The 17,433-nt window shown below is 38.5% G+C and overlaps 1 protein-coding gene across 1 annotated transcript in view; it reads left to right on the top strand.

Moving 5' to 3' along the window:
- Positions 1–4,300: 4,300 nt before the first annotated feature.
- The window catches only part of p4hb (prolyl 4-hydroxylase, beta polypeptide), a 15,193-nt gene continuing 2,060 nt past the window's right edge, over positions 4,301–17,433 (top strand). Inside the window, exons 1-10 of the mRNA XM_072462210.1 lie at positions 4,301–4,443; positions 5,989–6,195; positions 7,862–7,995; positions 8,754–8,891; positions 10,692–10,796; positions 11,649–11,774; positions 12,285–12,485; positions 13,577–13,697; positions 14,645–14,826; positions 15,787–15,894. Of these exons, the coding sequence (XP_072318311.1) occupies positions 4,308–4,443; positions 5,989–6,195; positions 7,862–7,995; positions 8,754–8,891; positions 10,692–10,796; positions 11,649–11,774; positions 12,285–12,485; positions 13,577–13,697; positions 14,645–14,826; positions 15,787–15,894 (1,458 nt within the window). The 5' untranslated portion in view covers positions 4,301–4,307. The remainder of the gene's footprint in view (positions 4,444–5,988; positions 6,196–7,861; positions 7,996–8,753; positions 8,892–10,691; positions 10,797–11,648; positions 11,775–12,284; positions 12,486–13,576; positions 13,698–14,644; positions 14,827–15,786; positions 15,895–17,433) is intronic.

Below are 17,433 nucleotides of genomic sequence, written 5' to 3'. Positions count from 1 at the left end.
CGTTGTATGCATCACATCGGCTACAAGCGTTGTTTTGTAACTATGTGTTATTGCACTGTCCCTGTCAAATAAATAAATAAATAAAATAAAATAATGTATTACAATATATTTAGTTTATTCATCATAGAAATATTGAATAATCAAAGTGTCAAAATGTCTGTTATGTTTACAATGGAGACAATCCACATCATTCCAACCCAGAGCTGACACACCCATATGTTTGTTGTCATGCTTTAATATTACCTGCTATTCCACATATTAAACTTATATATAGATTGAAACACTAAGTCATATAAAGTCAATGCAGTGTTCTGTTGGCCTGTGCAATTTGTCCTGCCTATGTCATCAGACTTTCCTGTTTTCTTCTCTCAAAGACTCTTATATTATATATTTTCTGTTTAGTATTGAATTTGTAGGCTATTGGACTATTTATATTCTCCTGCTGCTTCTACTTCTTACTATACTACCTCAAGGGGTAAAACATTTAAAAATAAGTTTTTTGACTGGTTTATTATAAAAGATTTTAACCGACCCAATATTACGTATATACATGTATATTTCTTAGGCTGTGTGAATTGAATGATTTAAGTGGCTGATTATACGCGCGCTTTATTATTAATAGTTTCTTGATCTTGAATAGAGTTTTGGCTGCTGATGTGTGACCTTAATGCAGGAAGTCACAGGTCTTTGTGTTAAACCACTGCTCAAACAAACAGCAGCGCTCTCATTAACATAGACATCGACACCCCCACACTATACACAACTGCAACAGCAATGCAACAAAATCTAGGAGGTTTAGACTCTGAGTAATACACACGTGTCTTTAATTTAACCACTTTTAAATTGAGTTAAGCCTAATCAAGAATGACAGAGGCTGGGCTTGTATGGGTTTTGTTTTCTCTTATAACAGCCTAATACTGTTTTTATTTTCAATTGTTTTGGCACATTTTATAATATGTAAATGTTGCAGATCTTTTCTTCACTTCACAGAACTACTCAGATGACACACAGAACCACTCAGACTGTTTGTACGACTTCACACACTCTTGTGGTTAAAATATGAACAGTTATCAGACACTTTTGGATGTGTTTGTGAGGCAATAGTCACGTAACAAACATTTAACGTTAAAAAAACATTGAAATGGAAAAAGGTGACATAACAGCTCATATTTATACGAGGTCAACATAACATTTTTGAGTACAATAGTTAGAAATAGGCCTAGATATTTTCTAATCAATTTATGTATATGATAATGTGGTTTCTTTTCCCTGTGAGTCATTCTTCTAACTACAGCTTTTACTATTTTTTTCTAAACAAGCCTGGCCACGACATCATTGCCCTTGATTACATTTATTACAAGCCACGTCATGTTCAGGCCTCCACTAATTGATCGTCCTGATGCAGAGGAGCCAAGAACACTGTTGGCATGGAAACGACTGGAAATTGACGTGTAATGTAAGCTACTGACTAGAATAATGACTATTACTTTTTATTCAGGTACGCTCACATGCACAAGCCTATGTAGTTTCAGTTTTCTTTTGTCTTTTATACACAAATACTAGATGGATTTTTTAACCCTGGCTATTTGGAAATAATTACTGTTGTTTTAGGAATGGGTTATTAGTGATTAGTGACAGAACAGCTTATGGCAAACTAATTATTATCGTTGAGTTTCCACAGATATATTTGGCAATGATATTTTTTCTGAACTTTACTATAACTTGACTTAGTTTGCAGGCCTTGTTATGGGTGAAATCTTAATATCAGTATTTGCAAATGTTGATCAACGGCAAAACCAGCCAGAAAACAATATTGGCTATCAGTAGCAGCATTTAAAAAATCGATATCGGAACCCAAAACCTCTATAAAGCAAGTCATTGTAGTTTTCAGAGTACACTTTGATTCATTTCCATAATCTTTAGTCCATGTGGAGCTGGTGGCCTTGCTGTTCTTTCTGTTCTGAATTAACGAGGCTCACAGTGTTAAGATCAAGTCATTTGTATTCGAAACCACATCGGCAAACCACATACAATATGAGCTATAGTGTTACCATTGCACCAGTATAATTAAAGAGGTATGGAAAACAATGACAACACACACTTCTTTCATTTTTTTCACTTTTAACAAAATATAGTGGACGCAGCAAGTTAAAGTTTGATTCCATGTGTTACTTTTGGAGTAAAAATTGCATTCCAGACTGTTTACTAAAATAAAACCCACCCGTACCAAGTGTAAAAGTGATACAATCCCAACTGTAAAAGATAAAAAACTTGATACAAAAGGCTTTGGTGTGGGCTACTTTAACAACAGTACTGTATTTCACCATGGCCGTGTAACTGGTGAGGTCAAACTGTGACACAGTAACAAACTGTCAGCTCTGTCAGCCAATAGAAACAGGACACACAAGCCACACGACTATTACGCTCATTTATTATTTTCATGCTTTACAGACCAAATATAACTGCACAATCTTTGGTTCACAATGACACAGCCTTCAGTTCCAGTGTTTTCACATAATAATGATTCAAAGAAAAGTAAATAGCACAGCCCTGAAGTAATTTACTGAATAATGATTACAAATGCTGCAAGTAAACATTGATAAGGGTTCATATGACTCATGGAGCAAACACAAAATGGACACATTTGCTTATAGACTGTGTTTGGTTCAAGACTTGGGCAGAAATTGACGTCTTGTTAGTTTCCTCATCATTATCATTAAATGTTACCTGACCAGCCAGTCCCTCCCACATTCCGGTTTTGCAAAAAAGTCTGTCAAAACGTGTTGGGAACGGCTGGTCAGGCAATTAAAAATGAGCAACATCAAATTGAAATGTTAATCATTTTAAGTCTTAAAAACTACACTTTTAATTTCCAGGGTATAAATGTTTGCTTTTTCTATCAAAAACGATGGAGAAATATTCTTTGTAGTCAAATTTAGGGCTGTAGGTAAAATGAAAAACTATTGTGTATCAACATGACTGTAAAATAAAAAATCTGGACTTTCTCATCATCAGAAATGTCTGTCGTGGTGTCCTTTTAAATACAAATGTAAAATGCAATAGTAAATGTGTTTAATCCAGGTTCAAATATCACACTTGAAACCACCTTGATTTGTCATATTTTGTTCTTCTGAGGCTTCAGTTTCTCTATTGATTGAAATATGATCAGAGGCAGGTCTTTTTTGTGATTACAACTTTAATAAATCAGGTTTAGAAATAGATATAAACAAATTGTTCACTAGAATCTGTCAAATTCTTGTTTTGTGTTCCAAGATGCTACTTTGGGGTGATGTGTCCCTAAGGGAGAATAATGCATTTGGAACAAATGCCCCTTGAAGTTACAATGTCCCATGTAAAGTGTCATTCAATAAAATAATACAATATATTTAGGTGCAGATAGGACAATGTTGTTGTTTCTAGGCTTCTGTTGAGAGCAAACTGACCTTAAACTGACCTTAAATCAGTATGAATGTAGACTATTTGTTATTTTTTCTATTTAAATCCCTGTAATCAGTAGCTGATTGCATGAGGGCCATCAACATATTTTTAAATAGTAAATAAATAGTCAAATATTTCTAACTTCTATGTAAAGTCATTGCTTTATTGTATTTTTCTTAAATTACAGTTAGAATGAAAGTAACAGCTGTCCTGAGACTACAGATGAAAAATAGCCTTGTGGCTAATTCTGCCATATTTACAAGCAAAATTAAATCTTTGTTATTGACTATTGTGACGTGGGAGCGACAGTGTCCACATAATTTAGTTTTGTGGATGCAGCATTTATGTACATTCTCAAATAACGTACATAAAATCAATAAATAAACATGTAGTAGCCTAATTAAGGGCGCATTTTGTCTTATCGCATCTGGATTTAAAACATCTCCATTCCAAGCCATGACATCGGCTCCGACTGCATGTTTTATTTCCAGTTTAATCTGCGTGACTGATTATTTCACGGTCCCGTGTCGGCGCGGAGCCGGGTGCGGGGTCACCATGGCGACCGCAAGGGGCGGTGACGGAGGCGGCTGCTTTCACTTCCAGGTGGCGCGCGCCGCGGTCCAGTCACATTTCAACACGAACTGCTTTGGGCCTGATAAATGCGCATGCGCACCGCCGCTGACCTCCGCTTCCTGCGCTACACTGCCACGTTAGTAGCGGTAGACACAAAACACCAGCTACTCTCCCGGCCTTAAAACCACCTAAAACACCGCCGCCAGCGCCTCATCTGCCGCTTCGTCCTCCCCCCCGCTGCTGCACGGCCCCGCTGTTCCCGTCTCCGCGTGTGTAAGAAAACCCCCGGCGTTACGATGTGGAAGTTTGCCCTGCTGTGCGCGCTGGCCGTAGCCCGAGCCGAGATCACCGAGGAGGAAGACGTCCTGGTGCTGAAGAAAAGTAACTTCGACGAGGCCCTCCAGGCTCACCCGAACATCCTCGTCGAATTCTGTGAGTATTTTCACTTGTAACGCGTGTCAAAACCGTCCAGACAGTGACCAGTGTTGTTCTCGCATCTCCGGTGTAGCTACGCGTTAGCACCAAAACTTTGACACAAGTTGCCGCTCCGCTTGACAAAAACCTAATCACGCCGTGTGTCCTGCCGCGCGGTGTCCACGTCTCAAACGCCTGGCAACGGCTCTAGATCACGTCAAACGCCATTATAATTGATTAACATATGCGCTTCCCGGTGCGCGCGCGTCTCCCTACTTTTTTATTTCCATGGCCTTTCCCCCCCTCCCTCTCACTGTAAAATGGACCCTGCAAACGCGTCGACGCCAGTGAACCGTGTGGACCCCAAGTTCATTCATGTCGAGTTAAGGGCCCCGGCTTTGATCGCGTTACAGGCGGCTCCGCACGCGTCTGCACTGGCCCCTGACGTGTTTTACCTGCGCACCTGAGTCCGGGTCTCTTCGATCCGTCAATTTGCGCACATATGTTTTAGTTTTTAATATATTTTAGTTTGAAGATGGGCTGTTTTAGTTGTGGTCGTTTGTGTGAAAGTGTTTGTGATTTTCACGCATGATCGGTGCGTTTTCCTTTTCGATTACGTTTCACAATTCCGTTTCAGAAGTCTGTTGTTTCACTTTTTGGAGCGCTTTGGACAGGCCAGTGCGCCATTATCCAAGAATTTAGTGATTTATTTTTAATTTTATTTTTTTTACCCTAGAGTCATGCTTGTTTTACTGCCCCGTCAGGATGGTTTGACCCGCAGTGAGTGTTGGAAAGGCCGGGGGCGAGTTCATCCAATGTGGAGGCCCCGGGTGGGACACTGGGCGGGACCCACTGGACAGTTTGTGTGGACTTTAAGGTTGACGTGTACTTGTGGAGAACTCCAAACTTGCACGCGCCTCTGTTGTGTTACACTGGAGGGAACAAGGAAGCTTTTTCTCAATTGTGGCGCCACCTCCCAACGTAATGAGACGTGTCCCTGATGTGCAGTGTCAGTCATGTGCCTCCATTTTAAAGGCATCATCGTTGGCTACCATGCCCCTTTTTTAAGTGTTTATTACTATATCACAGATTGGAAATGTAAAAACGGTAAGATGCTAAGGTAAACCATGATGGAATTAAAAAACCTGCATAAATAAGGTGTTTGATTAGAATTAAATAGATGTTTTGTGTTCATGAGCTCGACAGCAAACCATTAACTATTATACGGTATCCATTTCTACCATTCCAAATTTCTCTTTAGTATGTTGCCTAGTTTGTGAATTTACTAATACTGGCTTTGTTGGTAAATCTAGCTCGTATTCTCTACGTTGCTGACTACAATTTATCATTCATACTACTTGTCTTCTATCTTTTCTCACATTTTGATGCTCTTGGACACGGCCCGCTTTGACCGAACCCACCTATTAAAACAAACATCGCAAATCTAACTGCATTTTGCAGTGTTTGTCTACAAAAAAAAATCACATTTGGATATTTAGACAAACTCGCTCGGGCCTAATTTCAGTTCGTTGTCACTTCATAACTCGTCATTGTCCCCCTCAGATGCTCCATGGTGCGGTCACTGCAAGGCCCTGGCCCCAGAGTTCGCCAAGGCAGCCGGGATGCTGAAGGCCGAGGGCTCGGAAATCCGCTTGGGCAAAGTGGACGCCACAGAAGAGGCCGAACTGGCTCAGGAGTACGGCGTCAGAGGCTATCCCACCATCAAGTTCTTCAAAGGAGGAGACAAGGCTTCACCCAAAGAGTACTCGGGTAAGGGGCGCGTTTAGTTTCCATAAAATATCTTGTTTTGTTTGCTCTTTAATGTGGTCAAAACACTAACTTTATATGCTAGTATAGTGATCTCTACTTTTAGTGTTCAGATTATTGTGAGAAGAAATGTCACTGTATGATTGATCTTGATTGCTGGCACTATGGCCGAACTTAGAAATCCTTAATTTCTTCTGTGTTTTATGGTGGATGGTATCGTAGTGTTGCATTATCACCACCTACTCTAGTTGTACATCTTGGGCTTTATTCTTTAGACCTTATTCTTTAGACTTTATTCTCTCTCTTGCTCAAACGTAATTGCTAGGAGTTGTACAAGATTGTAAAAAGCACATTTGGTCTTCCTCCTAAATCCTTCTATTGCAGTTATTATTAAAAAATAAAATGGAAATGCATTCGACTGCAAGGTTGAAATGTCGTAAAGCTTTTCCCATCCCCTCTTTTGACAAACTGATACAATAGTGAGTAAGCATCCCCATCGATGCTAGTGCAGAGCCATACTGCATAGATGGTACACTTCTAAAAGTGAGCCTGACTCTTTTTTTTTTTTTTTTTTTTTTTTTTTTTTTTTTTTTGCATCCTGGTAATTTGATCTGTGTCGGCCCTTGGCCAATCAGGTTTCAGCTAGTCTTGTTTTGGGCGGAGCAGTCTGGGCACGTTCTCCTCATGCTTCTGGTAGTGTGGAGCAGAGATGTGCAGGTTTTCACGTCGTCCAGGCTGCGGTGGGACAGCTCTATTTGGGAATAGGGGGGCTGATGGGAAGCAGCAGCAGCAGCTCTTTTGTTCCTGGCACTTATTATTCATGAACATGGAAGCAATATGTTATATAGGATTTTCTTGTAGTTAAAACACCAATATATCTACCCAATGAATCATTGGTAAACACATTTTAAAATAAGATGAGATATTCCTTTATTGTCCACACATGGGGAAATTTCATTGTTGCAACGCAGGTAGATACAGAGGAAAAGGACAGACAACTTATAGGAAGTTTAAAAAGCACTCTTAATAGAAGAACTCTTATAAACAAACTCCTAGACAGAACCTCCCATTTTTTTAATAAGGAATGGAGGGGGGAAATGAAGATGAAATAAAATAAAAATAGCTAGCGTAAGACAAAATAATACTAATAATGATAAAATAAACACTCCATTTACATCAGTTATATGCACATGAATGTGACATGATTGCACGTGAATTTCACTGAAGTCGGGGATATTTAGGGGTGGGGTTGAGTGAGTAATTCTAGAAGTGTACACTTTGATTTTACTTTGTTTTTCATGTTTAAAGATTCTTTTATAGTCTAGGTTGGAATAATGTCATTAAATTTGTATTTATTTTTTGTCTGGAGGTGCAATTGATTGTACAAAAAAAGTCAGACTTTTTACACGCATTAGCAACCAAATAAAGATTGAAATATGGAGACTGAGGCTTCTAGAAAGATGGTAATGAAAATATGACTTTGTGTATAGTCTGTCACCCTAAATCGACTAATCATTGCAGCTCTATTGTAGGTTTTTCCCTTTTCGGTTTTGTTACTAACATATAATTTTAACACTTTCACTTATTTGGGGTATTCAGTTTAAACTTGGTCCTAATGTAAAGAAGCGGACTCGTGTCTCTTATGAAATGGTGATTCTGCCTGTTGCAGCGGGCAGACAGGCTGATGACATGGTGAACTGGCTGAAGAAGCGCACGGGCCCCGCTGTCGCTGTGGTGGACGGAGTCACTGGAGCAGAGTCTCTCATCGCTGACAGTGAAGTCGCAGTCATTGGATTCTTCAAGGTAAGGGCGTCACACTAATAAAAGAAAAGGGCTTTAACGCTACGCAGCTTTATTAGGCCTGAGCCAAAGGGCGTGGGAGTAATTGAAATAGGCAAAGGCTGGAGAAACGAGTTTGAGCGCAGGTGCTGGAGACTGGTGGTGTCCGGAGCATAATCCTACCCGTTCTTGCTGTTTGTGTCCTTCACAAAGCTGTTTATTGTTGACATGAAGTAAAGAACGCCCCTCAAGCCCCTCCCCTCAGTGTTACCATTGAGCTTGTCTCACTAATGACTGATAAGAGCTCCAAGTGAGGGGTGGATCAGCTTGAACTTCTATTATCTAGCCTGTTTGTGGCCACTAAGTTTTATTCTCAAAAAGAATCTTCTTTATTAAATGGTTGGCAAGTTAATTGTTATAATTAACACATTTTCTTCTCACTGAAGCTGGAACAAAATCCACTCGGGTTTTCTTTAATTTAGCCAATAATCTTGACTAATTGTAAAATCTAAATATTTCCGCTCACAATCATCAAAACTCAAAAATGTATTTATTTTACCGGTACTATACACACTTTAGATAATAAAGATGCAAGTAAACGCATTATTAAACTAGAACGTTACTCAAAAGATCCCATCCATTTGCACAATGATGCAAGACTGAATCTCTTGACTTAAATTGTCAGCAATTTAATTTCATTGCCAGCAATGAAATTTCCCCATGTGTGGACAATAAAGGATTATCTTATCTTATCTTACCTTAATGGACGTTTTTCTTTGTAGGATCCCAAGTCTGCTGATGCCCAGGCCTTTGAGAAAGCAGCTGAGGCCATCGATGACATCCCGTTCGCCTCCACTTCTGACGACGCAGTTTACTCAAAGTTTGAAGTGACAGAGGATGGTGTCGTCCTGTTCAAAAAGGTAGGAGTAATACTTGTAGCAGCTTGTTACATACCAGGATCGTACGAAAGATACAATTACATGTTTATTGTTGGCGGCTGAAATCATACTCGTGATTTAAATCTTTGTAATGTGACTCTGTTGACCGAACAGTGTCTGAGCTAATTTGAGCTCGTCTGGGGTGACTGAAACATGTCTGTCGTTGGCTCTGAGCTCTTACGCAAACATGTTGATTTGATTTAGGAAGCAGTATAATGTGCAAGATGACCAGCTGTCTTTCAGCTTGCATTTTTTCACCCCTTTATGTTAGACATTTTTATTATTTATTCCATTTTGTCCACTAACAAGGGAACTCTCAAGCTGCTTGATATGCTCATATTTCCAGTCAAATCAATCATTCTGGGAAGAATCGGGGTCTGTTTGTACTCCAAACCCACAAATAAAAAAAACAACAGATGCTCATTTAGTCTCAATCAGTAGATCCCTCCAGACACCAGCTTTACTCATTCATATATTTAACAAAGAAAATCTAGACTGGACTAGAGTCTCAGCTTCACAAATGCTCCAGCCAATAGTTTGTGCTTCAGAGGGTTCAGGAATAGCTTCAGTTTTAAATGGGGCTCATTTCTTTAGGCGTTTTTGAAAAAATAGGCCCTAAACTGAAGGGGTTAAACGTAAAAGTTGTATTTCGTGTTGTTTGTGGTTACCTTTTCAGTCCATTGGCATTCTTGTGATGCTTGAATCTCAACAGATGAGGCAGATTGTCATCTTTTGATTATAGGTATTTGGATAATCCAACAAATATCAAGATTATTTTGGAAGCCAATTTGTTGCTTGTCTATTCAGGTAGTTGTGGCTGCGTCCAAAACGTGACTCCTCTTAAACCCATGTGTAAAGCTCTGGCTTGTCTCGTGGCGTATATTATGTCAAGGAAATACTAGTTCTATTATCTAAATATATTAACCATGTTTCTAGAAGCTGGTCAAAGGTTCTTTTTATTGCAGAGAACTGAGCATCTTGGTTGACTTGTGTCAAAAAGGGTCAAAGGTTTCTGGTCAATGAGAATTAGACTACAAAGTCATGTAAGGCCTCTGCAATTTAACATTGCTCCAGTGTTAATATTTATTTATTCCTTTTTTTTGTCATTCATATTTCTGTCAAATGTTAATACTCTTGGATCTGCTCCTAAATGTCCACTGCAAACTGAATATTTTTGTTTATAAATTACTAATCTAATTGTCACATTTTGAATAGATATTGGTGTCCCCACCAAAATAAAACTAGTTTCCTTCCAAAAAGAACACTACATATTAATGCGTGCATTTGCTTATGAATTAATTCCCCAACCATTACCATCTGGTGCACTTGCTTCCATGGTCAGAAACTCAGCTTATTGTCACAAATGTAACCTTATGTCTATTGTTTCTTTTTTGCATGCTGCTGTTTAAACCTGATCTTTAGTTTAACCCCTGATTACAGTAACCTTAGCCACTGGCACGCAGCGGCTAAACCCTGTTGGCTCGCTCTTAATAAACAACTGTCCACTTGAACCCTTTACTGCCACCGGTGTTAAGGGCTTGAAGTGCATGGGAGGGGGCCCTGAGCCACTGGCAAAGATCATTTCTCCATTATGTGCCAGGAAGTGCAGCTATTAAAAAATAAAATAAAAAAAACCTCACCCCTGTCCATATGTCAACAGGGCAATCAGAGCGGTATAAAGTTATCTCTGGTAAATCTATGCGACGTTCACAGGCAGATTATGAGACGCATGCAACAGCTGACTGGATAATTGTATCTTGTTTGTTTCCCTCTTGTTTCCAGTTCGACGAGGGGCGCAATACTTTTGCTGGAGAGATGTCTAAAGAAAACCTCCTGGCTTTTGTCAAGGCCAACCAGCTGCCTCTGGTCATCGAGTTCACTGAGCAGGTACTGGAGCAACTCTGCACCAGGGTTTCCATTATTCAGCATGATGAATTCTTTTACCAATATGTTTGCCTTGGATTCTTGGATTTTCATTTTGAATGTACTTTTAGCATGCAATTTGTTACAGTAATAAGAACGTTGAATTTGTGTACAAAATGTGCTGCAAGAAATCCAGGTTACTATCGGAGGTGGGTATCCAGAAATATACTCTAATATTATAAAACTAGAAGTAGTGGCCCAAGAAATTGCGCTCAAGACAAAATATTAAATGTTAAACAATCTTTTTCAATCAGTTTTTGAAAGGACTGATTTCAAAAACTAGAAAAATTAAATTAAATCTGAAGTGGTGCAAGATGCGCCAATATTCAATATTGTCAATATAAAGATTTTGCCACTTTAGATGTAATCATGTTAGAAGAGGAACCACTCCTACTAACTCCTCCTAACAGAACTGTTACTTCAATACTTACTTCTTGGAATAACTTTTCTGAAACTATACGTTCACTTCTACTTTAAGTGGTAACGAGTACTACTAAAGGCTATTGTGTTCTTGTAGCAGGAGATCTACACCTGTCGGTAGAATTCCACCAGAGCTTTGCAATTACCGTAATCAAATATTAAACTAGATCCAATTGCTTCCCATCCTTAATGGTTAGCTTGGAATTCGTTTAATCAAGAAGTCTATGCTTTTACTGACAGAATTGACAAATAGTCATGTCAATAATAATAATAATAATGGAGATTTGTGAGGAATAAATTGGACTTTTTTGTTGTGTTGCCTAGCCTTACTTTGTAGTCGACATTATGTGACTGTGAATCTTTTAATTCTTTATATGTGTGTTTCCTTTACCACAGACTGCTCCCAAAATCTTTGGAGGTGAAATTAAGTCCCACATCCTTATGTTCCTGCCCAAAGCTGCCTCAGACTTCAAGGACAAGATGGATGAGTTCAAGAAGGCCGCAACAGGGTTCAAGGGAAAGGCAAGTCAAATTTACTTTATTTGTATCGACTTGCCCACACGGACCAATTTGTCTTTTATAAGTATTGTAAAAAAGGCAGTGTTCTCACTGAGGGGTTTTGGCTTGGCGGTCCGCCATGCGGCGGCGGCCCCCGCTATGCTGAAAAGATACTGCCAGGTATTAAGATAACCGCGCGCGCCGCCTGCGAAAAGCACCACGGCACCGTCCGTGCGAGCGCCGAAGTACTTTGCCTGCGCGCCGTCCACGGCACTTGATATGGAAAGCAAAAGAGAATTTGCACAAATTTGTGCAAGTGACTAAACCTGGACTAGACCGGGTTCTAAATAAAAAATCTGATGCTAGTAATGCTAAATCTAGTATCGGAACTAGTAAAAGACCACAAATCTAATATGAAATAGTTGGCTTTCATTTAGTGTTTAAATAATTCCATTCTTAAAAGGAGATTTAGTCATTGAGGTATTGACTATCGAGATCTTGTCGACAACATTTAACGTGGACCTTCTCCTGCAGATCCTGTTCATCTTTATTGACAGCGACGTGGACGATAACCAGAGGATCCTGGAGTTTTTCGGTCTGAAGAAAGAAGAGTGTCCCGCCATCCGCCTCATCACTCTGGAGGACGAGATGACCAAGTACAAGCCCGAAAGCAACGCCATCACAGCCGAGGGCATCACGGAGTTCTGCATACGCTTCACAGAGGGAAAACTCAAGGTGAATGCATGCAAAGTATTAATTGTAAATGGTTTTGGGTAAAGCGTTTTAAACTAGGCTATAAAATGGGTTGTTTTGAAGATATGCAAAATGTGAATATAGAGAACATCATAAAAAAATCTACAAAAACATGGTACACTATGTGTACTACACATTTTGGATTGTTTAGACCACTGATTTATATACTGCCTCTTAGAAGTAACACGTTTTTAAGAGTTTAGATTGTTTTAGTTTAACGTTTTTTTTTCCTTCCCACACCCAAATGTTGCTGTCTTCAGACACTAAATGTTTTTTGTAAATTATTCAATTGTGACTTGTGTTCTATCAAAATGATTAAAACATGAAACTAATATCATCCATATGTGCACATTTTTCTAAAATACAATTATCCATCTTTATACACCTCAGGTCCCAATCAGCCCAAAATAACAAGGAGACTTTAATAAAGCATTCCATACAAGAGTTCTAGGAGGCTATACACATGAAAAACGGCACTAGGTTTTAAACGTTGCAGTATGCTAACAAACATTAGCATGCTAACAGCGGAATAAAACTCTATAATCAGAAAAGGCACTGGTCTCATTTTGACCTGAACAAGTGCATTTACTATAAGTCTGTACTGGGGCAAAACAGATTATGCTTTAATACATGGGAAAGTTCTGGTTCAGACCCTTTTACATTATTCATTATCGACATTTCACATTTGTCTGAAAATTAAACCTCAGCTATTATGTTTAAAGACGCGTTTTTAAAACATTTCTGTTGAATATTGTCAGGCTATAAGTATCGGGATACTCTAATATGGAGATCTTTGTTAATACCTACTAATCCTTAACTTGGACTAGAAGTATTTAAAACTTAAGGAATATCATGATGTAGATATTACAATTAAACTGTTTTGGATGTTTTACTATGAAAACCGATGCAAAATGTGAGACAAGATTAGTTGCTTATTGTGTCTTTAAAATTGGCTATAAAAAGGCGTTATTGTATGAACCTTATGTATTTTGAGTTTATGAGGAAAATCAAATGGTAAACTAGACCTAATTAATGAGGTACACATTAAATCATGCTTTTCTGTCTTCTTTCAGCCTCACCTCATGAGCCAAGACATCCCCGACGACTGGGACAAAACCCCAGTCAAAGTCCTGGTCGGAAAGAACTTCGAGGAGGTGGTATTCAACCCAACCAAGAACGTCTTTGTTGAATTCTGTAAGCACCCTTTATTACCTCTAAATCTGTAATAAACCTATAATTACCTTGGTCAGAATATTATTAGCAAGCCAGTGTAAAAAAATAAGCCTTTCCATCCTGGCACTGCTCTAATTTTCAACGATCTGGTCAAAAATAGCTACAGGATTATCTTATGGTGATCCACATGGAACTATAGTTGGAGTAAGTTTCCATGGCTGCTGTGAAAATGCAGCCTATAGCGGGAACATACACCGTGGCGTAAGTCCAGAAGCTGTCTGCACGTGAGCGGTCGCACCAGTGTCGACCGGCTGCCAGATCATGCATGACTGAGCTGAAGTCTCCAAGGTTCATGTACCATTTAACAATTAGAGCCCCGAATAGTTATTGATTGGATTTATTTCAACGTTATGGCAGGAAAATATGACTTTTAGTTTACAATAATTACATATTAGTGAGAAGGAATATAGTTTAACATGCCTACAGTTGGAGACCCATCACGTTAAAGTAAATAAGATAAAGATGAACCATATTTTAAAATAAACATTTCTCTACTTTAAAACTAAACTGGCTAAAATCAAACCATGTGATCAAGACCTTAAAATGTACCTTTTTTTTGAACATGTCCTTGTGTTGTACTAGTCTCCAAATGTGCATGTTTTATTGTACTGCAGATGTAAATGAGCTTTTATAGCTATAATTCGTCATATTTACGTTTGTCTAATACACCGCATTGTCCCAGATTAGATGGATTTTGAAATACAGTGGGAACTTTTACATTTTTCTTCCCACTCCTTCACTTTGTCTGTAAATGTTGCAAGCTTCTGTTATTGTGGTACTAAATCCTATGTTCCCTTGGCCCATTATACACTACATTATACACATACTTCATGGGTTTTACACATTATGGTATTATAAAATTGTCTAACACTATAGAATCGTCTAACGTTTCTTATTTCTGTTTTCAGATGCTCCCTGGTGCGGACACTGCAAACAGCTGACTCCAATCTGGGATAAACTGGGAGAGAAATTCAAGGACAACGAAGACATCGTTGTTGCCAAAATGGACTCCACAGCCAACGAGATCGACTCAGTCAAAGTGCACAGCTTCCCCACTCTCAAATTCTTCCCTGCCGGGGACGACCGCAAGGTGAATTTCTTGTTTGAACTACAGCCTAAAATACAGGTCAAATATGAGGGTTGGAACTCAAATTATAATAAGTTTGGAAGCAAAGTTAAAGCGTTTCAAATCATTCTATACTTCAATTAAAGGGACCATTTATGTAAAAGTGTTTATTCTGGCTGCTTATGTCGCATTATTTTCTATTAAGAGTTTTCTATAAGTGATCTGTTCTGCACACTGGAATTTCCCCATTGTGTGGACAAATAAAGGCTTTCTGAATAAAAGATCGCCTCATACTTAAGGAATGGTCATTTGAGTCGCTGCTTGACTTTAATTGGCAGGTTTGTCTTTAAAGTTGTGAGGAAAGTATCAGTTTGCAAATATGAGGTTTCATTCGTGGCTTGATGAAGCACGTGAAGAAACTTGAACAAACGACTTCACATTACACTTTTTGCCCAATCAAGCGTGTGTGTGTGGATCTAGTGTGGTCGTGTTATTGTCAGATTTATGATGCAGATTGCAAAATAACTGGGCTAAAAAGTGATGGAACAGTTGAACAATTTTTTTTTTTTTTTTTAGCAACTAAAGCCATTACATTTTTTCACACGAATGATTGAAATCTCTTGAATTCGATTTATAAAGATGTTTTTTTTACCATTTTTGTTAAATTTTTTGGCTGACATTTTCACTCTGACCTGACCCATTTGTGGACAAGTGATTAAACAGCCTTTTTTAAAAGCGGAGGCTTAGAGTATTGAGTCTCTTTCACCTTGACACCTTTGGTCTGGTTTCTTTCCCTCTGTCACATGTTCACATTCAGTATTCCCAATTTTTTTTAAATTTCTCTGTTCCTAATCTGTGTTGCAACTCTGGAATTTCCCCATTGTGGGACAAATTACTTATTATATCTTAAATTCCATCCCATTTATTTACAAATTAAGTTTCTTGTTGTCTTATTTAGCTTAAACGTGTGCCTTTTGTGCTCAGGCGATTGACTACAATGGCGAGCGAACACTAGAGGGCTTCAGTAAGTTCTTGGAGAGCGGAGGCAAAGACGGAGGAGCCCCAGCGGGAGACGACGACGATTTGGAAGACGTAAGTGTAACTAATATAAAAGCATCCTTCTATTGTCTAAGGCTGTACAATTAATTGAATTGTGATCATGATTACATTTATTACTCAAATCAATTGAAAAAGAACACAAAACTCTTCAGGTTCTTACCGGTAAATCCACAACAACCAAAGACCTGCAACTCCTTAAACCACAAATGTTTGCCGAATGTCTCTACCCGCCCTCAAAATGTCACACTAGAGCTGTCCTGTCAAATGATGCCTTTGGGCCAGAAAATCAAAAATAAAATGATTCTATATGAAATGGAGGCCAGAGCAAAGCCACTTCTCTAATCCCTTGATTTTCAACAATGTGGGAGTAAAAGTGGCTTTTAAAACAAATCATTACTAATAAATGATAAAGTCAAAAGTCTCAACAGATTCTGTTATGGCAGTGGTAAATTATGAGCTAAATATCTCCATCTTTAATAATCAAATCATCCATCTTATATTCAGCACTCCTCTGTAAACAGTTGAGGTTTCACAGTTCCTTGTTTACTCTTTTGGGGTTGATGGCATCAGGTCTTTTAAAATACTACCGTAACCTTAGAAGTTTCATGGTCATACGTGTTACTGATATGTGTAAACAAATACAAAATGTTAACAAGCTTTTGCGGGAAATCTTGCCATACCAACAACTTAACGACAAGCAGAGGTCTAAGCTTAACTGCCGTTTAGAAGTTCTCAAAGTTCAGATTTTAGTACAAGTCTGACAGATTTTTCTTTTGGTCATTTCTTTGGAAAATGTAAACAACCAAATTGCATTTTCCAATGTTCATTATATTATTCCTATATTGAATAATACTGCAAAATATATTGACATTTTATTCAATTTAACCTCTTCTCAAATAGTGTGCTGTAAAAAAACATTGGCAGAAGGGAAAACAAACTAGCAGAACAAGGATAATGTTTACTTAATTAAAATGAGCAGCTCAAAAGTTGCAGTTAAGAGTCATCTGCAAAAAACTAAATATGCAAGTATTTAACAATGTAATGCTTTTTTTTTTTTTTTAAATCTAATTGCAACACACAACTTAAAAGGAGATGTTTTCTTGTCAAATCTGATAATCCTGAAGATTTACTGTGGATCATTTTCACTTGCACTTTTCCCCTCATTGGGGAGTGAACACGTCCCTATCCCAGATACTGGGCTGTCCTCTGCTCGCCTCACTAATGCTTTGTGCAGCTGGTGGTGTTTTACTGGGCTTTACAGAGACACGAGCTCCTGTTAAGAGCTGCACGTGCAGCATTGTGCTGCCTCTGCAGCTCCAGCCTCAGCTGTCTGCAGCCCTAAAGCTGTCGTTGTGCCAAATATACAGCAGACAATGTCAAGGGGTTTAATGGTTGCTATGCAAATGTAACCACAAATCTTTTCACAGCTTATTTTAGTTAGAAGGTGACAAATTCCCTGTATTTTACTTGAACACAATTCTGAATACTGGTGTTATCATAATGGAATACATAAGATAAGATACCATAAATATGAATATCTACACGACAAAAAAATGCTAGTTTTTTGTTGGA

The sequence above is a fragment of the Eucyclogobius newberryi genome, unplaced genomic scaffold (genome assembly GCF_026437365.1).
Source record: "Eucyclogobius newberryi isolate DKJ021-1_F unplaced genomic scaffold, fEucNew1.0.hap1 SCAF_4, whole genome shotgun sequence".
Taxonomy (NCBI): Eukaryota; Metazoa; Chordata; class Actinopteri; order Gobiiformes; family Gobiidae; genus Eucyclogobius; species Eucyclogobius newberryi.
The sequence above is the reverse complement of the archived record's forward strand: the minus strand, read 5'-3'. Positions and strand labels throughout refer to the sequence as shown.